Genomic DNA, 26,641 nt, shown 5'->3' on the forward strand with positions numbered 1-26,641 from the left:
GTACTGTATGTACTGTCAAAGTTCTGCCTATCATTTGTGTCTGTTACGATGAATTTTTACAACCAGACTGTGTTTTTGATTCAGTAAGGTCCAAAGTATAACTCTAACATCACAGAATTTGATGCATATTGATGGAAAAGAAAGAAATGGAAAAGTTGATCAAATTACCAAACAACAAAGGAGCCATTCATCCAACTAGGGATACCGAATTAAAACCGAACATCCATAAATACAAAGACATTTGTAAACACAAAAAAGGTAAAGCGTGGTCCTTGCATTTATGCTAAGCTGAAGCCATATACAATTTCTGTATTGTGTTATTACATTTTATGGCACCTTCTTTTTTTCTTTTAAAGAAGAAAACCTTTTGAGATTGTTTACAGGTTTTATTTTTTAGTTTGAAAAGAAAAAGAAGGGAGTTTCAAAGGCTTCCAGGTGCAGCCTGTGCACAGAGATGAATTATGCATTGACAAAGCAGCTTAGGAGTCAAAGTCAAACTTTCTCTTTTCTTTTATCTCCTTTGCTCATACGCTACATGTGTGTAGACAAAAGCACACAGTCACATCCACACCCACAAACACATGTGCACATGCACACATATACACACACTCACACACAGGCGTACAGGTAGCGAATGCTAATCCTACATGAGGGTAATCCTTGAGTGCTCTGTTGCTTGTAGTAATTTACCTGCTGTTGTGACAGAAGTCCTAACTGGAGGGATTGGGATATGGATATGTAAACGCACACGCACATACATTCACACAAATACACAACTTATTATTCAAAGCAATGCTTCCTGTCAGGCTCTCATTTGCAAACTCAACTCACAGGAGGAAGACAGAGAAAAAGAGAGGAGAGAGACACCATCCCTCCATTCAGGATGGACAGTGGTCATTTTTTGTCGAGACTCTTACTATGAACAACACATAGGATGTTTGTGAGTTTATATGAAAGACCCTGTTGGAAATATGGCAGACATAAAACAGTAGAGCACCCTTACACATATATTGATATAAACCTCTTTCCCTTGTAAAATGTACTCTGTCTTCAGCAACATGGCTGCCACTTTTCATACACTTTCCTAACTACATTATTAGTTTAGTGTTGACAGCTTTACAGCAAACTGCAACACTGTTCACTACCAACATAATATTTGGCATTTAGACATCACATGTAATATTTGTAATTCAATTAGATGCTTAATTTCCAGTCAAAAATATAGATTATATACATATCACCACTGAACTTTTCTTTTACATTTTGACCTTTTTGAAAAAAAAAAGAAAAAAAAGAAAAAACCTGGGCCGCCTGCTTCCAGGACAACAGTATCCGTACATGGACACAGACATAACCACAAGGCTAATGGTCCCACCTTAAGCAGCCTTGATAGCCCACCTAAAAGGGGGACTTTGGTAGGAAGGAACAAAGCAGAATGGGACAAATTGAAGAAATCACAAAAGTTGCAAAGGTAATAACAAAAGTTCAAAGTTGCATTTCTTGTAATACTAAAGCCAGAAAATCCTTTTTTTTTTTTTTAAAGATTTATTTCTGGGCCTTTAGTGCCTTTATTACATAGAGGAGGACAGTGGATGGACTCGGAAATAGGGACAAGAGAGTGGGGAGAGACATGCAACAAAGGCCCACAGGCTGTATTCGAACCCGGGCCACCCGCGTACATGGGGCGCACTTTAACCCACTTGGCCATCTGTGCGCCCCCAGAAAATCAATTTTTAACAGTTTACTTTAGGTCCTTAATGGTATTATTGATAGAGGAGCTAAAGAGAGACAGAATGAGGAGGAGAGAGCAGGGTAGATCAAAAGGCAAGAACAAGAGTCAAACCTTGGGCTGAAGGGCGCGCTGGTAGTCGAGTGGTTAAGGCATGCCCCATGCCTGGGTTCAAATCTGGCCTGAGGCCCTTTGTAGGCCCTGCATGTCTGTCCCCCACTCTCATCCCTGTTTCCAAGTCTATCCACTGTCCTCCTCTATCCAATAAAGGCACGAAAAGGCCCAAAACAAATCTTAACAAAAAAAAAAAAAAAGAAGAAGAAAACCTTGGGCTGATGTGTGGGGGACTGTAGCTTGTGGACATGGGATGCCTGCTCTAGCTAGTGAACAGGCAACAGAACTTTTTCAATTCCTCTATCGGAACACTTATGAGGTAGTAATAAATGAATGATAATCAAATATTATGATAATTACATTTAACTATAATATTTGTATTCAAATATTTATCATGGAGGTTGGACTGGAGGTGAGTAAAATTAACAGACATACAATGTAGATGTTTTTGTTTTATAAATGCTTGTTTGAATGGTGTTTATTTTACTTTGTAATGATGAATCTAGCATTTAAGGAAGTTTAACTTTCAAAATTATGTCACAGGAAAAAATGAATTTTTACATGATATTCTGTTTTTTTAAGATGCATCTGTACTTGTGTACATTATCTATGGCAATTTCTTCATATTGCCCTCTCATTCCTCGACAGTAAAAGGCAGCAGATTAATCACATCATCCCCTTTGAGGAGTAACAGACAACACTGATAGATTTTTCAAATCTCTGAATTGCTCCAATAATCAGGATTAGCATCTTGCTAATATGGAAAACACCACTTTGAAAGAAGGAATGGTAGGTCACAGCCAGAATTCATGCAAGGCATCCTGGGGGCTAGGAATAATGTGGATAAACAGAAAGGAGGTTAAAGAATTGATTTTTTATTTGATACAGAGATGCTTGGCTTCATCTAACATGCCTGTTTATTTTGGGAAGCTGACCAGCTGACATTCATGTATGCAGTCACATACACAATAAGAACACTCAATACTGCCTTCATGCTACCCCTCAAAGCAATTACAGAATCATACATCCTTTACATATGAATGAGCCCAATAGACCCTGCCTTCACTGGCAAATACACACAATGAATTTGTGTGTGCACTTTGAAAATGCACTGTAGGTGTGTGTTAGTGTGTGTGCATGAGATAACTGTACACATGAAGGAAATCTCTCTGCACTGGTGTGTGTATTGTGCAGCATGAGTGTGTGCCTGGGTGTGTGTGCTTAGAAGTGCAGTGGAGGAGAGAGCAGCAGGATTAAATAAATCACTGGCAGAGAGAATATTCATGAAAAGACCGGTGAATGCAACCTGAGAGAGAGAGAGAGAATGTGACAGTGACGTATTAAATAACCCATGCAGTTTTCCTGGACAAACGGTAGCAACCATCACAATCCCTTCACCGTAGTTGTGCTGTGTGGGATCATGCAACAGCTGGTTATCATTCTTCATGCATCATGTTTGGCTAACAGTCACTCAGTTGGGACAATGAAAAGCCACTGCTGGTGTTAATGTATAAGTCACATTTTAATATTTAAAAGGGCAAACAGCTTGGCATGTTGGTCAGTATGAAAGCAGTTCCCAGCAGATTTAGCACTCTGGTAGCCAGACCACATCCTGATTCAGTCCCTAGGAGCAGCAGATAACAATAACAATAGCCCCAAGGTATTAATCCAAGCTCAAATTAAAAAAAAAGAAACTTTTATTTCAATTCAACAAGAGAAACTTTCTGATAGCAGGAGTGTTTTAATAATGGAATCTGAAGCAGAAAATTGCCTCTGCTAATCTGCACCAACTGCCTCGTCTGACTGAAATTAGAGGTGAGCTCTTATTAGAAAAACATTAGCCGCCCCAGCTAGTCTGATTGCTAACTTTTGCAGGGAAGAGAAACAAAACAATACTGCGATGGTTCTCAGCCTGCGACGCTTTGCATAAATATGTGCAGAGTTGGTGGAGAGAGATTAGGCTCAAATCGTTAAAGTTTCTCATTATTTTTTGTCTCACCTTGGCAGCAAGTGGTTTTTATGAAGAGAGCTGAAGCTGTGCACGGCTGCAAACCATGACGTTGGGGAATAAAGCAATAAGAAGAAAAAGGAGAGTTCGTAAAGGCGTAGCATTTTATTATTCTCTCTGTGTCAGAGTCTGTGTTGTTTGCGTGTGCATGTGCGTGAGTGCTTATTAATGTATGATGACAAGGATTTGGGCTCTTCTTAAGCAGCAGCCATGGCATTGTACTTTTGGTTTTTAATATTACGCTGAGTGGCGGCAGGGAGAAGAGAGGATCAAAGATGTCATGGCTGGGGTGAGATCAAAAGGAATGACAGAGCGTGCATCTTGCATTGTTGGAGGCTTTGTAAAGCTTTTATGATAGTGCCATAAGGATAACTGTCACAACATTATATTTCAGCTGGCAGAAATCTTACTTTCAGATTCTGAAAAAAAATCACAACAACAGGTTTAGTTTAGTTCAGGTATATCTGAGGAAAGCCGTGATCATTCCAGCGGTTATAATAAGCACTGATGCCACCTTTGCTAAATGCTGCACACTTAAAACCTAAGATACATGTTACAATATGACAACATCTAGAAACTTTGCCCAATTTAATCTCACCTCTACTAAACTCTTAAAAAGTCTTAATCTCAAATGGGAATAGCAATCAAAAACAAGTACAAGCCGTGGACTGCAGACAGACAGAACTCAGGCCGTATCTCGGCATGGTGACAGCTGAAGAGCTGAACGGAGATAGGAGTGTAGGAGAACAATTCGCACTGCTGATTGATCCCCACCAAACTCACTTTGTGGGAATATAAGAGAGAGAGATGGGAGGGGATAAGGAGAGTGTTTCATTAAATCAGGTGACGTGCGGGAACAAGATAAGGGGCGAATGTGTGCGCGTGGGTTTGCGTGTGACATCTCATCACTGATAACTTTTCAATCAAGAGACCTCGCGGTTGGACGACTCACTCCAGTCGTGGGTGATGTGGGGTGAGACATGCTCTTTGGAGCATGCTATCATCTTACATCGCTGGTCTTTTTTTTGTAACATCCTCAAATTCAATTCCAGTTTTATGTCATGTAATTTGTACAGTCTCTATTCTTTAAATAATTTCCTTTTTCCTTTGAAAAAAACTGTAGCTTTCAAAGCCATACTGCACAAAAAATGACAACATAAAAGCACATGATCTAATCTTTACATTTATAGTCTGGCTCTCATGTGGCACACGGCATCACAAATAATCTGCCATATGTTTCACTGCTTCGCAGAATAAGGTTATGTATGTGACTGTATTATAAATGTTGAGTCTCTTTAGCTGTACCTTTGTGCTGCTTCATTGTCTGGTGCTGTTGTCATTGCAATTTGTGCTAATATAATAATAGACTACATGAAGAGTTCTTAGTTATATAATTAATGTTTTCAATGGTGGGTTCACTGGCAGCACAAGACCACACAACATTTATACGCAATTTCTTAAGTCATCTGTCTCTCTACACTGGAAGCCATGAAACACAGATTAGTGAAAACCACCACCCAGTAAATTAATGTAGTAAAAAATACACCAATGCAAAAGTGAGACAATAGTTTGTGAGTGTAAGAGCTTAAAGTGACTCCAGCTTGCTCCTTCTGAAATTATGTTTTTACAAATATCCCAAACTTTCCACCTGGTTGACCAGATTATAATGATCATTTTCACGCTCTCATATATCTTTGAACTGAACCAATAAAAAAATGTAGAATCGGTTCTGGTTACATTTGAAATACATTTGTAGTTCAAAATTTAATTTGATTTGATTTGATAATACTTTATTGTCAGATGCAAGATCTGAAATTTGTTTTGCATTAAAACAGCAGCTCCGTCGTATACACAATCCAAGGGACAATATACACAGACATACATATAACATTCAACAAGGACAATTAACAAAAAAAACATCTACCCAATTACGACCTCATTGATTTTGCGTGATTTTGTGGATTAAGCTCCTTATTTAGCTTTAGGATGGACTGATGTATGAAGGACTGTTTGAACCTGACCCTATTAAAGCGTGGCACAGAGTACAGACGCCCTGATGGTAACAGCACATATTCTTTGTTTAGAACATGGCTGGGGTTGGAGTCGGTGTTCTTAGCCAATCGCATGGTGTTATTGTGATAGGCAGCTTCAAACAGTGTGTCCAGAGGTTGGCCCACAATCTTTGAACAGATTTTAATCAAGTGTCTTAGTCCAGATTTTGCAGTGACTGTGAGGCAGCTATACCATACGGCATTACAGTACTGCAGCACACTAAGGACGACAGAGTTAAAGAACAGAAGGAGCACCTGCTGTGTGGCCCAGAATGATCTGAGGCGACAAGATAACCTGACCAATCAAGTATCAACAGGCTTTGGGGTTCACAGGTAAAACATTTCTGAAGCGAAAAACAGGCGAAACCTTATCCAGGCTAATGGCATACTAGTTTCCATCAGTGGTTATCTGAATGATTTATTAATCACAGCTTTCAGCTTAAAAGTACAGCTAACAATTCATTATAGACCCACCATTTTAACTTGGGCCACAAATTTAATTGACATTGTGTTGCTAAAGTAAATCAGTGTTTTGATTCCCTCATTACTTGAAATACACCAGAAATGATTGATCCAACCTCCATTCAAAAAACAAGTATTTAAAACTTTTTTCTATGCCTCCTCTGACCTGATAAAGCTGGACTTTTAACGAATCTGCATCATGATGCTATGATGAGCTCTACTTCCCTTAACTGCAAGAAAATCACACTGAATTTGGTTTCTTTTTCAGGCCCATACCACTTAAGTGGGCATGAGTCAAGTCTACTGTTAGGGCAAACACCCTCCTTGATATGTTGAATGGCATGGCTGTCAAGATGGAAAGTGGGCGGATCTTCCTGTTCTTACACTCAGCAGCTGATGAAAAGAGAGGGACAGGGTGGGCAGGTGTGCGACAGGACAACTGCAAGACTGTGAGCTACCTTGTGAAGAACTGTTTGCGGCCAAAAGCAAAAACATATTACGATATATTTTCAAAATTAACACAAACAAAAAAACCTCCTTAGAATTAATAAACAACTGTGATCGTTAATTGTGACCTAAATGTCAAATATTTGAGATTATCATTGTGTCCAAAATTTTGCAGCCCTACCCAGAGGCCTACATGACCTTTTAGACGATGTTGGGTGATGACTACCAGTGCTTGCCTTAACTACAAAGACACAACAGGACAAGAGATGTGCCAATACCATTTCTTCCTTTCTGATACAGATTCAGATACCAGAGCGCTGGGTATCAGCTGATGTAGAGTACTGATCTTATACCGGTGTAAACTTTCTGGCCCGGCTGTGCTGCAGAAGACTAGCACATTATTTTCAGAACATGACCCTTTAAGTTGTTATTGTAGCTAATTATTGAGATTTTTACTGCTAAATATTAAAACAACAGTGGCAGTGAAGGCCACATCATAGGCTCTTTATCTCCATTATGCACTTTTCTTGCTATCATAATGATCTGTGTGTTTAAGCATGCACAGTTTCACAAAGCATGATGTGATACCAGGACAGCCTGCCATTGGTTGACACTAGGGGTGTAAGACAGTAACGATACATTGATACATCGTAATATTTCACGGCGCAATACTTTATCGATATTTTAAAATGCAGTATTGATATTTTTAAGTAATAATTTACTTCACTGGTCAGGTAGTTTGTGGTGTAATTTCACCCCCTGACCACTAGTTGTCGGCAGGCACCACCAGCCTGCTGCAGGGAGTTGATTCTTCCCTCTTCTCTGCGTAGAAAACGAGATCACGCAAGACTTACGGTCTGAGCAAGCTGGTTGCTCATGCCTACCCAGCAGTGCAGCTTCTGCTGCATTCATAGTGGATATGTGGGCTTGTTTTGGCTTCCAAAAGATTGAAGACAGTACAGACTTCTACAGGAGTCAAGTTGTTTGTAAGATATGCCACTCCAGAGTGAAATACTTGAAGACATGACGAAACCTGAGTGCGAGACACCATAGCAATAGCTTTTAAGGCTGTTGGAATTAATTTTGGGGTTTGAATATAATTTGAATATTTAAAAACTCATTAATATTCGAATGCTTAAGATACTTTTCGAGCGTGTTTTTTAAAATATTTTTGCTGTTTATAATCGTTCTTGAGTCTCTCCCTTCACTCCTTGGCGTCTACTTCACCCATATGTAGGTGTAGGGACCAAATGTTTTGTCACATGACACTTGACATGATGAACAGTAAAGTTTTCCCATTGGGAATATTCGAGGATGTTTATCGCCAAGGTGGTGCACACGCTGCTGGTGATTTGGCAAGTCAGGCTTCGCTACATCAAGAGATTTTGATGTACGAGAGTAAAACCACGATGCCCACCGACAGTAACCCACTGTCGTGGTGGAAAACGGCCCGTATCCTCTCCCATCCTAGCTGGCACACCATTACCTGTGCATCCCGGGCACCTCCGTCAGGGCGGAGAGAGTGTTCTCCATGGCTGGTACGATAGTAAACAAAACTATCTGTTCTTGATTCAGAAAACGTGGATCGCCTCGTGTTTTTAGGTAAAAACATGTAGGGACAAGATAGTACCAATATTTTTAAATGTTTTGTTCATTATAAAAATGATGTCATCACCATCGTAAGTGGCGCAATTTAATCTATTTTTGTTTGACATTTAATTTCTAACCCGTTATTTTAAAGTTGACCATCAGTACCAAAATGTCTGTTAAAGGCTTCTATATGGTGCAGGTGGCTGTGTTTGCACTAAAAAAGTACATAAAAATTAACATTAACTACTTTTGCTTTTAGCTCATTATATCTCCATTGCAATCTGTGATGTAAAACTGGAGGGTCCTCTAATGGACAAATGTGTAACTACACGGTGATTAAAGCAACTGAACGTTTTACATATTAATAATAAAAAATGTTAATAAATATTCAAATGAAAAAAATCAAATTCGAATGAGACTGAAGATAAATACTGACAGCCCTAATAACTCAGCGACTAACAGCTAACATAAAAAAAGCCTGCTAAAGCTACTGCTAATTTTTACTCATGTCACTATAATTACCCAGTCAATACTTTATTCAATTTTTAAGGACCCGTTCCATCGTAGTGTGGTTAAGAATAACAGCTTCTGTGATACGATAAAAAAAAACACTCCTCTCAACACAGTCCATCAGTCCTTAAAGCTGGACATGAGGATCAGTCTTCCTCCACAAGCACCTTGTCATTACGTTGAGACATACAAGCCAATGTACCATGAAATATAAAAGATTTTAGTACATTTACTCTATGTTGATTTATTTTTCCACTTTTGTTTTAGAAATCCTGAAAGCATTTCAATTCATGACAACAAATGAGTAAATTCCTCACCTTCAAACTGCATGAAAAGAGGTAAAACTCTAGATGATGCAGGACCACATACTTTATAATACACCATATATTTTTTATTTGTATACTATACGTATAATTTCAATACATTTTTATTAATAGCCTAATTCTGTTCAGTTATATTCCATATTAACTTAAAAGTACAGAGTTATTTTATCTCTATAAATAAACATACAGTATATATACTGCCTGGCCAAAAAAAAAGTCGTCACCTGGATTTAACTAAGCAAATAGGTACGAGCCTCCTATTGGATAATTACTGCATGGGTGATAATCTTTCAGCTGGCAACAAGTTATTTAACCCCAGCTGATGCAATGAGTAACATCTCATTTCTTAATCAACCATGTCGAACGACATCCTGTGGTCGTGGAAAATATGTCAGTCTGTTTAAGAAGGGTCAAACCATTGGCATGCATCAAGCAGAGAAAACATCTAAGGAGATTGCAGAAACTACTAAAATTGGGTTAAGAACTGTCCAACGCATTATTAAAAACTGGAAGGATAGTGGGGAACCATCGTCTTCCAGGAAGAAATGTGGTCGGAAAACAATCCTGAATGATCGCGATCAGCAATCACTTAAATGTTTGGCCAAATCAAATCGAAGAAAAACAACAGTAGAACTCAGGGGTATGTTTAATAGTGAAAGTAAGAGCATTTCCACACACAATGCAAAGGGAACTCAAGGGATTGGGACTGAACAGCTGTGTAGCCTTAAGAAAACCACTAATCAGTAAGGCTAACTGGAAAAAAAAGGCTTCAGTTTGCTAGGGAGCATAAAGATTGGACTCTGGAGGAATGGAAGAAGGCAATGTGGTCTGATGAGTCCAGAATTACCCTGTTCCAGAGTGATGGGTGCAACAGGGTAAGAAAAGAGGCAGGTGAAGTGATGCACCCATCATGCCTAGTGCCTACTGTACAAGCCTGTGGGGGCAGTGCTATGATCTGGGGTTGCTGCAGTTGGTCAGGTCTAGGTTCAGCAACATTATGTGCCCAAAGAATGAGGTCAGCTGACTACCTGAATATACTGAATGACCAGGATATTCCATCAATGGATTTTTTCTTCCCTAATGGCACGGGCATATTCCAAGATGACAATGCCAGGATTCATCGGGCTCAAATTGTGAAAGAGTGGTTCAGGGAGCATGAGACATCATTTTCACACATGGATTGGCCACCACAGAGTCCAGACCTTAACCCCATTGAGAATCTTTGGGATGTGCTGGAGAAGGCTTTGTGCAGTGGTCAGACTCTCCCATCATCAATACAAGATCTTGGTAAAAACTTAATGCAACACTGGATGGAAATAAATCTTGTGACATTGCAGAAGCTTATCGAAACAATGCCACAGCGAATGCGTGCTGTAATCAAAGCTAAAGGTGGTCCAACGAAATATAAGAGTGTGTGACCTTTTTTTGGTGGTGACTTTTTGGTTTATGCCACAGCTGCCCTAAATTAACAGCATTGGTAATTACCAAAATCATTTTTTATGTTTCTGCAATGGTTAATACACCAATATGTAGAAGCTCTTTAACCCAAATGATATTTTTAACGCTAAAATATAATTATTATTGTTATCTATGAATTTTCAAATTGACTGATTTACAAAAAAACTGGAAAAATAGTAAAGCACATTATTATTTCTTGAACAATATGTCAAATTATAGTTATTTACTTGCATTCCTGAACAGAAACATTAGTTTTAGTGGTTGAATGCTATGCTGGATTAATTTCTGACTTCTCAGAGAAGCCCAGTGAGCCGGCTCAAATTTGGGTATAAAAAGGGGAATTCAGTTTGAAATTCCTCATTACTGTTCAAAATGGTAAAACGTGGAGAGCTCACTGAAAATGAAAGAGTCCGTATTAAAGCACTTCATGATGCTGGATGGTCTCTGAGACAGATAGGGAAAGACAAAGTGTTCTCACAGTGTGGTCAAGTATGCTTTGGAGTCAATTGCTGTGACTGGTACTTACAAAATGCGCCAAGGAAGAGGCAGGAAATGAAAGTTAACTGAAACAGATGTCAGACACCTCAAGATTTAAAGTAATAGAGACAGAAGGAAGACCACTGCTGATCTTCAGGCAGATAAATGCTTCTAGATCAGAGTCTAAGAAAGTCTCCAGAATGACCATAAGCAGACTGACGGAACAAGGCTTAAAGGGAAGAACAGCTGCTAAAAAGACTTTATTGAGGCCTGCAAACATCCAGAAACACCTCAGATTTGCCAGGGAGCACAAACACTGGACTGTTGATGACTGAAAGAAGGTACTCTGGACAGACCAAGTTTGAACTTTTCAGTCAGCATCGTCATGTTTATGTCCGCAGAAAAGCTGGAGAATGTTTTGATGCCAGATGCATCGCACCCACAGTGAAACACGGTGGAGATTCCATTATGGTATGGGGTTCCATTTGTGGATATGGCGTGGGCAATGAGTGAAAATGGATGGTATCATGAACAAGAACGTCTACCACAACATCTTAGTGCATCATGGAATCCCTTCTGGACTGAATCTGATTGATCGTGGGTTCATATACCAACAAGACAATGACCCCAAGCATACTTCAAAGCTGTGCAGAGACTATTTGACCAAGAAAAAGGAATCTGGAGTACTGGAACTGATGGACTGGCCAAGTCAAAGTCCAGATTTGAATCCTAATGAACAAATTTGGGATTTAGTAGATTCAAAGATTGATCGCACAAAAGTTTCATCTAGAGCAAGTCTGTGGGGACAGCTAGAAACTATTTGACACTCAATAACAAAAGAGACTGTGGAAAAGTACATAAAGACAGTGCCAGCAAGAATGCAAGATGTTTTCAAGGCCAAAGGAAGCCATACAAAATATGAAGTGTTTTTTGGTTATTATGTGTGAAAAAGGACTATTTAGTTGTTTTTTAGACATCGGGACCCTTGTATCGCAATACATATTATATCGCCAGATTCTTGCCAATACTCTCCCCTAGTCGACAGCCCTTCACAAAGCAACAATATGGCTATTAGCATTTGTTAGTATTCAAGTTAGCAGGAATAATGATTAAGAATGGATTAAACATTGGTTAAAAAAAAAAAAAAGAAAAAAGAAAAAAAGAAAAAAGAAAAAGAAGAAGAAAAAAAAATAAAGGAGTTCAATATTGGATTTTTATGGTGTGGATTTAAGTCCCTGAAAAGTCGCCCTGGAACAACACTTGCTAGAAAAGCTTCCATAAGATCTCTAAAGGCATGATAGCCTCATTGGACCTGTGCAACAGCTAGCTTCAAGAGGCTACAATTAATGGTTTAAAAGTGATTTAACTTTTAATAACCTGTGTCATTTCTTGCGCTACACTACAACAGCAGTCATTATGTTTGTTTGTTTGTTTGTTTTTTTTAACAAATACAGATAACAATAAATGTTATGCAGCCTCTTAACTTTGCTGCTGCAGTGTTCCTTTGTTTGGTGTATGCTGCTCTACAAACGGTAGCTGGTGCATGCACTATTTTCAAACAGCGAGAAACAATTGAATTACGGTTGATAAGGTCAACATTCAGCATTAATTTTTAACGCTGGTATCAGAATCTGAACAACTCTAAACAATCTTGGAAAACTTGTGGGATTTAAATCAAGCCTTGTATTTTACAGAAATGTCAAATTAGATTTTGCCAGTTTTATATTCAGATCTGACAACATGAAAGATCATGCTTTAAACACAGCTGTGAAAAAAGAAAGGCTTGTCTTTTTACTTGCCTAGAGTAATTACATAAACCTAATCTAATGTGTGTGTGATCCTGAGGGTTTACATGTAGGAGTATCTTAAAACATGGTACAGGCAGTCTACGAGGAGAAACAGAGGCACTAGCAGAGGCAATATGTGTACATAGCAGCAGCTTTCTCTCTTAAAGGTGAATCTTTGTTGGACTACAGTGAAGACAGGTGTTGTCTCTAGTAATGACTCCTGTAGGAGTCTTCGTCTTACCTGTCTGTGCCTGTAATTGGACGCACTACCCACACAAAGAATAAAGTAGATATAACGCACCCACATGAAAGCAGGCTTTTAACCACCAAGTGTCAGCAGTTACTTCATGGTGAATCCTCAGACATCCACCTGAGGCTCACTTAGGTTCTGTCTTTGCTAACACTTTGAGGGTAACAAGGTTTTTTAAGAGGATTAATGGATTTTTTTTTATCTTAAAGTAAGCTCTGCTGCAATGTTGTGGGTCCCTAAGGTGAGTTATTTTGAGGAAATATGGGTCTGGTACCCTAAGGCAAGGCTAATGGATGAACTTAGTTGGGAAAAGCAAGCAGAAAATGGCGCCAGATAACATTTTACCACTCACTCTCATCCCACAGGAGGCAGTATTTTAGTTTGTGACCTGTCCAATGAACGGAAAGTGAGGAAATATACTGAAAGCTTCCGGCCTTGTTGCCCTTCTGTCACCAAATACCATTTCTAAATTAGAGGCGCTTTTTTACTCAAGTTTTCACAATCACAATTATTCAAGACTGTTTTTGAAATCACAGTAAAGATCAGCTATCAAAGTGGATGACAAACGTCCTTAAATGACTTCAAATAATAATTCATTTTTCAATGTTTGGACCTCTTGAAATAAACCCAGAGTACTGTCTTACTATGGTTGTTTAACTCTGTTAATATATTAATGGTGAATTTCCTTCCAGTGGTCTAGCTTGGTTCAGTATAGTTTGGCATGATAACCACTGATCACAAGTGAGGCTGACAGCCAGTATCTGTCAGCCTCACTCGTAGAAAGGGGAATCCTGAGTCTTTTTACTAATACCGTTCATTTGCCTCAACTGCCTTTTTATTTGCCTGATCTAAAACTCATAATTTGCTGCTATTTTAATCAACACAAAAAAGACAACAGAAGAATTTTGTTGCAGAAGAATAACAAGTCTAAGTAGAAATTAGGCATTCATAGGCAGAGCTGGAGACAAAACCAGATACAATAATGGAAGAAAAGGACGTACTATAGCTACATCAAGTGTTGGACAGTAATGCAGCCCACCCCTCCCCCTCCCTCCAGCAGTGGGTAAATAGAATAATTACTGGGCGGTCAGTGTAGTGTGAAATGACAGCGTGACCACAGCACAATGAAACGCTGCCTAAATGCAGACAGAACATGACGAACACATGGCTGCCTGAATATAAAGTGTGCCTAAATGTGTGCCACAGACAGAAGAGAGGCGAGAAAGTTTGTGTGCATGCAGGGGTGTGTGTGGGTGTGTGTGTGTGTGTGTGTGAGTGTGTGCATGCTCAAAAAATAATGAGCAACAAATTATAGTAGGACAGAATGCTCCTCTTTCTGCAAACTCATGCAGAATTGATCTTGTAACCTCTTCCATGCAGCCTGGGACAATGGCAAATCCTTGCTAATATAATCATTTAGACCAAATTTTGGACTTGAATTGTGTGCTGTTAAATTCAATGGGCCAGGTGCATGAAGATAGCAGCATTGTGAATGAGGTCACTGCCCATCATACAATGCAAAGCTTGCAGAAAACCCAAGCATCTTCCTTTTCCTCCTGCTGTGTCCAAGAATTCACAAGTCTAGCTGCAACATTTCAGACCTTAAATCGACATTTGTGTAAACAGTTTTGCCATGTTTTAGACAACATTGTTTGAATAAATCATTAAAACAGAGATAAGGCACACTGTCTGACACTGAAAACAGCTGAGGGAGCCATCTTTAGCTAGAGAATAATAGCAATAAGCAACAAAACAACATATAACCCACTGACACTCACTTCTTAAGTTTACTACCTTATTAGAAAAAGACAGGTGAAATCAGATGTAAGTTTTACCATGAAGAAATCAATTACACATCTGTTTGGTGAGGGTGCTTTGTCCTCTAATGATGCTTTATTTGCTTGCAACACTCACAATAAAGCCTAAATAACTATGACATTGCACCAAGGCTCGAACTTTAAAATTAGACGGGCTGAACGATGTATAAATGCCTCGCATTCAGAAAAAGTTACACTTTCACCTTGGTAGTGAATGTGAAGTCAGTTTTATGCCTTTTTCAGTTTTAAGCATGCTTTATGTCCTCAAGCACTTTTTACAAAGAAAGTGTAATACCAATGGAAAGACATCATGTGCAGGGATTAGCAGCAGCTCTTGATTTGGAGATTGTACTCTCAAATACTGTATTCTCAAAAAGTATTTTCAACCAATTCAAACTTGGTCTTTGTTGTTGACAAGTATATTAGGCCCCATCCCTTCTTGCTTTTCATTGGTTACAGTGTCAAAATTTCAGTATCCTTGAGTATGTGCAATACAAGAAAGGATCTAGACAGGATGAAACAACATTAGTGAGTGTCACAAACTGCCTCAAGTTCCATCTGACATCAGCACTGTGTCACAGTTCAATACACATTTTACAGGTTGTATGAAAACATGTTTTGTTAAGGAAGTTTCTGGGTGAGTAATTTCAAATCTTAATACTGCAAATTATAATTGCATTCAGCTGACTGGTTTAAAATTGGGTAAATACATTCTGTAAACCAAATTTACACCGTAACAGTATGAATGTCGGTTTCCAGGATGTAGCAAACGTTAGCAGCACTAGCACTGCTAGTTTTGGATCATCTTTGCAGGTTAACATCTGCAATCCTGTGCTGAATATTGTCACTATTTGCTTTGGTTTTATGTGAGCATAATCACATAAAACTGAGTATAATTAACTTATAATATGACATGGCCATTGGACAACTGTTCTGATTTTATGGGTGAAAACAGCGCTAAACTACACTGTTCCTACGAGATGCTGCCAATGCAGTCGTTCACTGTTGTTTGCATTGAATCTCACAGTGCTGTGTCAGAATGGCAGTCATCATTAAGAACAGCCACAGGCACTAGAGTGGTGGGTAGCTGCATCACACCTTAAACAGAGTGCTTGGCTGGGATGGTAGGCCTGATTTAAAAAAAAAAAAAAAATCAAGAATTAGATTGATCAATTTATAAGTCTGGTGCCACTACCAAGGGATTCCTGATTAACTGTTTAAATGGCTAATCACGTGCATCCCTGGTTGTTGTGCATTTGTTTGTCTTTAATTGCTGCTCATATCATCATCACCAAAGCAACAAAGCATCATCATCATGTTAACTCAATATCATCCTCATCATCATCATCTTCAATGCCATTTTCATCCACATCATCATCTTTAGCACCAAACTACCAAGTGCTGAGTTCTTTAAGATAAGCTGAGTCTAAAATATCCTCAGAAGTTGAAGGGTTTGTGCTGATCAAAGTGGTTGGGTCACTCTTATTATGGTTGGTAGGGAGGGATGCTAATAATAAGAGTAGTGGTGTTACAACATCCGAGGGTGTTGTTTGCAGTGTCAAAACAAAAAGAGATGACACTAAAGAGGTTTTTGCAGCTTGGATGTTTAAAGGTAAATTCAACTTCATGCATCTATGTCACTTTCTATAAAGGCTGGAGCCTTCAGAGGGCAAATTCTTGTGTATGTGCTTCTGCTGGACATGCTGCAGGGCATCTCCCAGAAGCCCCTTCCTAAGGCCCTATGAAATCCATTTTATTTTTTGCAAAATTCCATTTTATTTTTGCCAAATTCCATTTTAATTTTTTAAAATCCTTTTTTTTTACCTTTCCACTAATTTTACCATAAAAAAGTGTCTTGTTTATGTAAATGAGTAAAATATTCACTAATTAAATTGAAATAACCTTAAACTAATAGAAAAAGGGCAACAATTGGCATAGGAGCCATTGTTTGGATAACCCTGATATAAAATAATTATAACCAGTGTAACCGTCAGATATGTCCAACATTTTAAGACACATCCACATGTATAATCACATCCTAACTGATGTTTAATGTAAATGAAGAAATCTTTCTGTTCTCTCAAACACAGAGTCATAGTAATTTAATAAGAAGGTCCCATTAAAGTTGAATGGTTAAACTAAACCTGTTATCTAAACTTTTCTTTACTCTCACTGTGTCTAACAGTACATGCAGTTTGATGTTGCATTGTGTTTTACTCCTGACTGTAACTTTTCTCTCCTCGTCTTTCTCCATCTGTGCGGTCTGTCCGTCTGCCTCATATCAGACTGCTACGTATTTGCTCTTTAAGCAACTTTAGGGAACTACAGTATCTACGGGAGGAATTATCAAGCTAATTGTTACTCGAATTTAACATCATTTAGACTGCGGGACTTCATAAAATCTCTAGTCTGTCCGACTCAATTTTGAATCCTCTGAGAGGTGAGCGTCTGCCTCATGCAGACACACCTCTCTCTCTGTGACTCTCTGGTGTGGTGAGGTAAAATTACTTGAAGCAGGGATGAGTTTTGTTGAAGATTTCCATGTTAAATTGTAAATACCGTTTATACTGGCTAATTCCGCAATTCTGTCTGCGATTCCATTAACGTGGAAATAATAGGGCCCTACCTTCCTGCTCTGCTTTTCTCAAAATACATACAAAAATACTTAGAAATGGAGCCCGCATCCAGCAGGCATCAAGCAGAATGGAGAAAATGAGCCAAACAGAAAGTCAGACATGAATGCATATAGTAACCAGTTAATTTAAAACAAATAAAATAAAACCCATTATGTAAAACTCTTAAAACTATGTCCCTTTATTAAATCTAAATCAACATTATCAGCCAAAGAAAGACAAAGTAACCATGGTTTAGCACTGAACACTGTATTCTGCATTCATATTTCTAATGAAAATGAGCGCTGTCAGCAAAAAAAAAAAAAAATGTAATTAGTCAGCACAGGCCCTCACTGGAACTTCATGACTGATTGAAGGGTCTAAGACTAATCAGTTAAACATGTAAATTTATTTATGCTGTAGTTGCAGGTTAAATTGACAAAGGGAACAACCATTATTAATCCGATGGCAAAAGGAAAGTAGGTCGCTTTATTCGCCACTTTTACAGGGTTTGCATTGTAGGTGTTTTGTTTAACTGACATTCAGGTTTTATTGCACATTAGGCATTAGATCAGGGTTAGAAAGGAAAAGACTGAGTGTGTTTATGAAAACCAATATAACGTTAAGTTTCTGTACCCGTTTTTGATCATCACTGCCATGCACACAGAAAAAAAGGGAAGATTCATTTATTTCTGGCTTGAATGGATTCACAAGCCTCTTTTTCTTTTCTTCTTTCAAGAAAAATGTTGAGGGAGGGTGTAAGGGATGAGCGTAAACTGACGAGGCCCACCAACTGTGGCAGTGCCAGTATGGTGGTTGATGGTTTGGATCAAATTGACACACTTTTTAACAGCAGGTGAGGTCTCAACTGTGTCATCTCAGAGGAGCAACTCTGTATCTTGTCAAATCCTGCTGTTTCGTTTTACTACCAGCAGAATTGGGGGATTTTGAAGACCATGGTACTTAATTGTCGTATTGGCAAAGTTATAATAGTTTTAATAGTTACACCGCATTCCAAATTATTATGCAAATTGGATTTTAGTGTCATAAACATTCAGTTTTTTGGTTTTTCAATGACACTCATGGATGGTATTGTGTCTCAGGGCTCTTTGGATCACTGAGATCAATCTCAGACACCTTCTTGTCTTGTTTAATGATGAGTGCTGTGGAACCCTAGGTAGTCCAGATGGATGGAGTAGTGGATGATTTGTGGATGGCCACCATGTCTCAACAAGGCTGTGATGTCAGGAAGGAGAGGGTAGAGTCATGTTTTGGGCCAGAATCATGAGGATAGAGCTGGTAGGCCCCTTTAGGGCCCCTGAAGGTGTGAAAATTACCTCTGCAAAGTAGAGAGTTTCTGACTGACCACTTTCTTCCATGGTACAAAAAGAAGAACCATGCCTTCTGTAGCAAAATTATCTTAGTGGATGACAATGCTCCATCTCATGCTGCAAAGAATACCTCTGTGTCATTGGCTGCCATGGGCATAAAATGAGAAAAACTCATGGTGTGGCCCCCATCTTTCTCTGACCTCATCCCTGTTGAGAACCTTTGGAGCATCCTCAAGCCAAAGATCTATGAGCGTGGAAGGCAGTTCACATCAAAACAGTAGCTCTGGGAGGCTATTCGGACATCTTGCAAAGAAATTCAAGCAGATACTCTCCAAAAACTCACAAGTTCAATGGATGCAGGAATTGTGAAGGTGATATTTAAGGAGGGCTCCTATGTTAACATGGAACTTGTCCAGTTAAGATGTTTTTGATTGAAATAGCTTTGATTTCAGTAAATTTGACCCCCTGATGCTGCTATTTCTACAAATGACCATTTTCAGTTCTTTACAACCTATAAAATGTTTTAAAAAGCTGTTGTGCTTAACAATGTGGAACAGTGCATTTTGAGGTTTTTATTTTAAAAAAAATAATTTTTGTCATTATGAAGTTTGTTCAAAAACATCTGAGTTATGCTCTAATGGCTGATGACTTCAAAAATATTCTGACTGTCATTTGCATTAATATCTAGGAAAATCTGAGAAAAATATCATTTGCATAATAATGTGGAATGCGGTGTAGTCGCCATGTTTCGCATCATTCGTCAGTAGCTGCGCATGCACAGCTTGATAGCGGCTTCGTTGTGTTGCTCTGATTGGCCCGTAGAGATGTGACAGAATGTTTACCCAATCATACTGCAAGTTGTTTTTCAAATCCTCTGCCTTTTCTCAAACATTTCCTGTTGAAACTTTGGCGTGACAGGTTAGGTATTTTACAGTTGCAAAAAAAGTATGTGAACCCTTTGGAATTTCTTGGATTTCTGCATAAACTGGTCATAAAATGTGTTCTGATCTTCATCTAAGTCACAACAATAGACAAGCATAGTTTGCTTAAACTAACATCGCACAAAAATGATATGTTTTCATGTTTTTATTGAACAAACCATGTAAACATTAAAAGTGCAGGGTGGAAAAAGTATTCGAACCTTTGGATTTAACAACTGGTTGACCCTCCTTTGGCAGCAATAACCTCAACCAAACGTTTCCTGTACGTGAAAATCAGATCTGCACGATGGTCAGGGGGAATTTTGGACCATTCCTCTTTACAAAACTGTTTCAGTTCAGCAATATTCTTGGGATTTCTGGTGTGAATCGTTCTCTTGAGGTCATGCCACAGCATCTCAATTGGGTTGAGGTCAGGACTCTGACTGGGCCACTCCTGAAGGTGTATTTTCTTCTGTTGAAGCCATTCTGTTGTTGATTTACTTCTATACTTTGGGTCGTTGTCCTGTTGCATCACCCATCCTCGTTGAGATTCAGTTGGTGGACAGATGGTCTTAAGTTTTCCGGCAAAATGTCTTGATATACTTGGGAATCCATTTTTCTGTCAATGACAGCAATCCATCCAGGCCCTGAGGCAGCAAAGCAGCCCCAGACCATGATGGCCCCCCCACCATATTTTACAGTTGGGATGAAGTTTTGATGATGGTGTGCTGTGCCTTTTTTTCTCCACATATAGCGCTGTGTGTTCCTTCCAAACAACTGAATTTTGGTTTCATCTATCCACAGAATATTTTGCCAGTAGTGCTGTGGAACATCCAGGTGCTCTTTGGCAAACTTCAAACATGCAGCAATGGGTTTTTTTGGACAGCAGTGGCTTCCTCCGTGGTGTCCTCCCATGAACTCCATTCTTGTTTAATGTTTTACTTATTGTAGATTTGTCAACACAAATGTTAGCATGTGCCAGAGATTTCTGTAAGTCTTTAGCTGGCACTCTAGGATTCTTCTTCACCTCATTGAGCATTCTGCGCTGTGCTCTTGCAGTCATCTTTACAGGACGACCACGCCTAAGGAGAGAAGCAACAGTGCTGAACCTTCTCCATTTGTAGACAGTCTGTCTTACTGTGGACACATGAACATCAAGGCTTTTAGAGATACTTTTTTAACCCTTTCCAGCCCCATGCAAGTCAACAATTCTTGATTGTAGGTCTTCTGAGAGCTCTTTTGTGCAAGGCATGGTTCACATCAGGCAATGCTTCTTGAGAACAGAAAACTCAAAACTAGTGTGTGTTTTTTATAGGGCAGGGCAGCTTTAACCAACACATCCAATCTCATCACATTGATTGGACTCCAGGTTGGCTGACTCCTGGCTCCAATTAGCTCTTGGAGAAGTCATTAGCCTAGGGGTTCACATACTTTTTCCACCCTGCACCGTGAATGTTTACATGTTTTGTTCAATAAAAACATGAAAACATATCATTTTGTGTGTGGTATTAGTTTAAGCAGACTGTGTTTGTCTATGGTTGTAACTTAGATGAAGATCAGAACTAATTTTATGACCAATTTATGCAGAAATCCAAGAAACCTCAAAGGGTTCACATACATCTTCTTGCAACTGTATATAATAAAGACAGTCATAGCTGGGTCAGGAGGTCACAGTAAGTCATCACTCAGCCTCATAACTGTGTGTGGGTGTGTGTGTGTGTGTGGGTGTGTGTGTGTGTGTGTGTGAAACAATATTGAAGTTCTGGGGATGATGTAGGTTTCTCTCTGCTATACATTGTGCTGACTGCTTTTTTAATGCAGTATACTATGCCAGTCCTTAATGTATATCTACAAGGTTAGAGAAAAAGGGGGAAAAAAATCTCACGTGAATTTAGCAAACTCACTTCCCCTGAATAGGGTTGTAAAACACAATGCAGGCAAGAAAAAAAAACAATAAAATGAGTGCTGAATGGTTCATTCCACATAAAATGGTGTTACAAAGCTCATTCAAAGTATTTACCGGATGTGAGCTTCAGCTCTGGTGGCTGCCTGGTTGTACTGCTCAGCTGTCTGCTCGTAGTAGTCAAGGTTCTGCCGACACAGAAACACAAAGGGAGAAAGTGCGAGAGAATCAATTCAGGTGTATTATACATTATTGTTGAAAATTCCTTTATGAAGTCGGACACTCATATCTTTGCAGCTTTTGAGGATGTAGAAAAAATGTACCAACGCTTTTTACTTTATTCAGTTTTTATATGAAATCAACTAAAAGATGGAGACTAACAGCTCATATTGTCTGCAACAACTCAAAGAGCTTTATTTAAGCAAAATGCATGAAGCGCTATTGGAAATGTCACATTCATTAAATTGGCAACCTTTGGATCTTGTTGTGTTACTTACAAATCTGAATGCTGATGGCCTGTTGAGTCTTGACAATGTTTTGTTTCATGTGAGAAATAAACGGCATTTAAACATCAGTGAACACGCAGATGGAGTTTGGGAAGGTTACATGTACCACCTTTCTTGGAGTAATCAGTGTTAACTACTCTGCACAGGAGTAAGAGCTGCTCACTTGGAGATCAAGTGAACCCATAATGTGTATAACATGTCTTAAATGATCAATTTTAGGATGAAAAATCCCCTCACTGGCTTTGGATCAAAAACATGAATTCAAGTTTGTCTAGAATTGCCCCAAACACAAAGAAATTCTCCCTCACCACCCTCTCTAACACATTCACTGTGTAGTAATCACCATTTTAAACCAATAACCGCAGTGCTCATGCTTTTACTTAATTATTCTCTATATTCCCAATAGATGAGGTGATAGGAGAGGAAGATAATTGAAGTGACTGAGCGAGGAAAGAGATGGGATCAAACACAAACCTCCTCCACAATCCCTAGCCCTCTACTCCTACAGTGCCCCCCAGTCATTTTCATATCTCATTATTTCAAACTGATCCTCAGACATGCTTCTCCTGATCTCAATGTCTGGTGTTGGAAAAGATTCAAGTTATGTCGCGGGCATCTTTTTCCTTAATCCTATCTGCTAGTATTCACTACAATGTAATAATCTATCTCTAATCTTTTCTTCTGTAGGAAAAGACAGTATAATTTAAGTCAAAAGCAGGGTATAAAGAAGAAAAGAGTACTTTGCCCTAACCCAATTACTCCTGCTGAAGTATCAAACAGGCATTATCTATTTCAGACAGCACAGAAAGTGCTGCTGTTCATTGAAGAACCACTTTATACCAATTTAAGAGCAATTATTTCTACCACTGGACCAAAAACAACCTCTATGATTAATTAATCTCATACACTCTCTGCATTTAGAGCACTGTTTGGCATTTTAGTATTACAGTCCATCAAAAGAGAAGACCTGTTCTGTTCTACTGTTCTGTTCAGAAGGACATAAATGTACAGTTCACCTTTCTTCATCCTCTAAATCTGTGATTTGTTTTGGCTGTAATTCACAGTCTTGAAATGCCAAATCCCAAGGTACAGGACTTTATTCCAGTCAGCTGTGTTTCCTTGGCTGTGTTATAGTGGATTCAGGATAAGACTCCTGTGCTGCAAAGTGTCCCCATTGCTAATGTGTGGACTTGTGTTAAATGCCACATCCTGACAGGGGGTTAATAACTGCAGTTCCAAAGCAAATCCAGTATACTTAATCTCATCTGTACTTTGTCAAAAAAGACCACCTTATGGTAATGGTTTATCAATCAACTAAAGCTATGCCCTTCTTTTCAATTTGAAAGTGTAAGAGAAGCCCTGTTTTAATGCACATCTCAAAATCAGAGTTCGTACTTCCTAATGGAGGAGCATTAGCTAGTACACTGACTGAATCCCTTGGAATATGTGGTAAGAACTTAGCCACATGTTAGCGACTTAGCCTTTAGCCTAAAGTCAAAGGCTCTGTGGGTAGACTCAGCAGAAGAAAGCTGAGCTGAAACTTGAAAGTCTATGATAGCCTGGTGGGATTGCCAGTGTTAGAGCCGAGATAAAAGGCTCCACAGTGGCTTAAACTCATGGGTGCCCCACATTATGCAGGACAGAGAGTGCAGGACACTAGCAAGGGAGGCAGCACACAGATGGGTAAAAAGAAGTTCTCAGCTGTGATTGGATGCACTGTACTGATGCTCTAACTTAAAGGTTTGAAGGGTTGGATGGCAGGTGATACAATGCCTCACACTTGGAGCAAGCAAAAAATCATTAGTAATACAGGAAGTGTGGGAAACAAGTGATGTTAATTCATTTTCCAGCTCTTACTTCCCATGTTCTTGTTTTTTTTTCTACCTGTACCCTTCAAAGGCAAAGACAGATTCACCAACAGAAAGGACTGGAGGACCCAAATGCAGAAACTTATCATACAAGAAAGTAAAAGACCATGATTATTAAACAACGTTCATACTGCTTTTGGATACAGTATGTTTAAAATAGACACAATAATGTAGTTATATTATGTTTTGTATATAAGTATATTACAATTGTATAATGGTTGGCTGTCCTCGCACAGCCTTTCACTCCTGTTCTCATAAAGGATACTGAAACATTCCTGGGAAGACCGATTTTTACTGGACTAGTCAAGTGATTATTGTGATAACACTTGGACCGATGTCAAGAAATTACAGGAGTGCTGTTAGATACCGAAGAAATGTTTTGGTAGTTACCAGGAAATGTGTATGTGGTGAACATTTAGAAGTGTGTAGTTAGGTACACGTAGACACACACTACGTGCACACATGGACTGAGAGGTATAATAGTGCATGGTTAGAGAGATTCGGGGTCTCACTTGTGTACCATTGTTCTGCTTGCAATAAACATAACGTCAAGGCTGCATTCAACTCATTCTGACTCCTGACTCGTCTTTTAATGTAGTATTTCTGGCTACAACAACATCCAATATTTAATGATCAACAGAATCACGCTCACTCTCTCAAGGTGGGGAAAGTCTTTGCCCCAAGTGAAGGAGTTCAAGTATCTCATACCCCTTTCCCACTGGCTGAAAAACTCGTTTAAACCCGCTAACAATCAGCTCCTGTCAGCAGTGGGAAAGGCTCTAATTGGCATTCAGACCCCTGTCGACTGACCCTGCAATGGACACGGGTTTTTATCAGCTCGCCTCCGATTGGCTCCAGTGGGAACATGACATCCGGGTGAAGGCTATATTAATAGCCTACAAGTAATACATTTATATTACTTGCCTGTTGTGATCTCATAGATCCTTTTTGTTGTTGTTGCACAGAAACTTTATTCTGTCTGCTGCGCATTTAAGCCTGATAGGCTGGAGGAGGCAGGAGTTTCAAGGCAGAAGTTTGGCAGCCCAGCAGCGCAGTTTAACGGCACATAAAAACACAAAAAATGCTTTTCTGGCTCACTCTTGTCATAAAGAAGATATCTACTGAAAGCGATTATTTTTTTGTGAACAAGCCAGGGTTCTACAGCCTTGGATTTCTCCTGGTTTATCACATGAAGCGCAGCGCTTCCTGCGTACAAATGCAGCTGGAGAATGGGAGACTTTTCTAAAAGGTTGTTTCTATTTCCCTTTATCATATGTCTGCTCCTTGGAAATGACTATACATTCTTTTTTAGTTTTCACCCTTAATTCTCAGTCTGAAAACTCTGCCGTCTCCTCCATCAGCTGTTAAGCTGGGTGACAGCTGATGGAGGAGACCGGAGTTTGGCAGGCTGAAGTTTCTGTTTTACATTAAAAAGATCAATGTTTGTCTAATATTTCCAAGAAGCAGATGTGAAAAATTGAAATAGAAACATTGTTTAGAAGAGGTTCTCCTTAACTTTATTTGGCTCATTAGTAGGAAGCGCTGCGCTTTACCGGATAATCCATGAGAAATTCAAGGCTGTAGGAGCTGAATATGTCAGTAGAACATTAACTATTCTCAGTGGATATCTTTGTTATAGAAAGACTGAGCTAGAAAAGCATTTCAGTGTCTAGGCTATTTGTGCCGTGAAATTCCGTTGCCGTGCTGCAATGGGCGTATATAGCCTTTCAAAACAAGATTTATATTTCCCTTTTCACATTTCTCTGCTTGCTGCATTTTTAAACCCACTCTCTAAGACTTAACAGGCTGAATTGCTGGCGACTCCAGAAGGCTTCATTCCAGCTGCAACGCTCAGTTCAGACTGCTGCGACTCATTCTAGAACCGTCTTGCGTCGCGAATCTTTGGTCTGAACTAGGCTTTAACTGTGTTTCGGCGCGCTGATGATGATATCTCCAATGTGATGACATCAGCTTGATGCACCAGAGGAAAAAAAACAGCCACGCAGCTCGTCTGCTGGCAATCAGACCTGGGTCTGCTGGCAATGGGAAAGGGGTCACCTGCCGATTGTTAGCGGGTTTACCCACGTTCAAAAACCTGCTTTTACACGCTAATTTTAGTGGGAAAGCGGTATCAGAGTCTTGTTCATGAGTGAGGATGGAATGGACTGTGAGATTGTCAGGCGAATTGGTGCAGCATCAGCAGTTTGTTTGGGCAATTTTTAAACTACTGTAGTTCGCCTGCAATTTTTGGTAGCTGAATTTAAGAGACAACCCAATATTAGGCACCTCAGACTTTTTTGTTGCCTTGATACTGAAAAGGTATGTTTTTCACTAGTGTCAAATCTAAGTCTAAGGTGTTAGGTTTAAGGTAGTGTGGCAGCCCTAACTGCTTGAAAGCAGTATTTTTTTAAGCATTTATGCTGTCTCTTACAAAACCATCCAACAACAGCTTTTTTATCAATAGGACATCAAGATAAC

General features: G+C 39.3%; 1 protein-coding gene across 2 annotated transcripts in view; it reads right to left on the reverse strand.

Moving 5' to 3' along the window:
* LOC121507111 (MICOS complex subunit mic25a-like) overlaps positions 1-26,641 on the reverse strand; it is a 90,148-nt gene that overhangs the window by 28,644 nt on the left and 34,863 nt on the right. For both annotated transcript variants that reach the window (XM_041783275.1, XM_041783276.1), the window contains one exon: positions 21,907-21,977. In XM_041783275.1, coding sequence (XP_041639209.1) covers positions 21,907-21,977 — 71 coding nt within the window. The remainder of the gene's footprint in view (positions 1-21,906; positions 21,978-26,641) is intronic.

Source organism: Cheilinus undulatus, linkage group 3, assembly GCF_018320785.1.
Source record: "Cheilinus undulatus linkage group 3, ASM1832078v1, whole genome shotgun sequence".
In the NCBI taxonomy this organism is placed as follows: domain Eukaryota; kingdom Metazoa; phylum Chordata; class Actinopteri; order Labriformes; family Labridae; genus Cheilinus; species Cheilinus undulatus.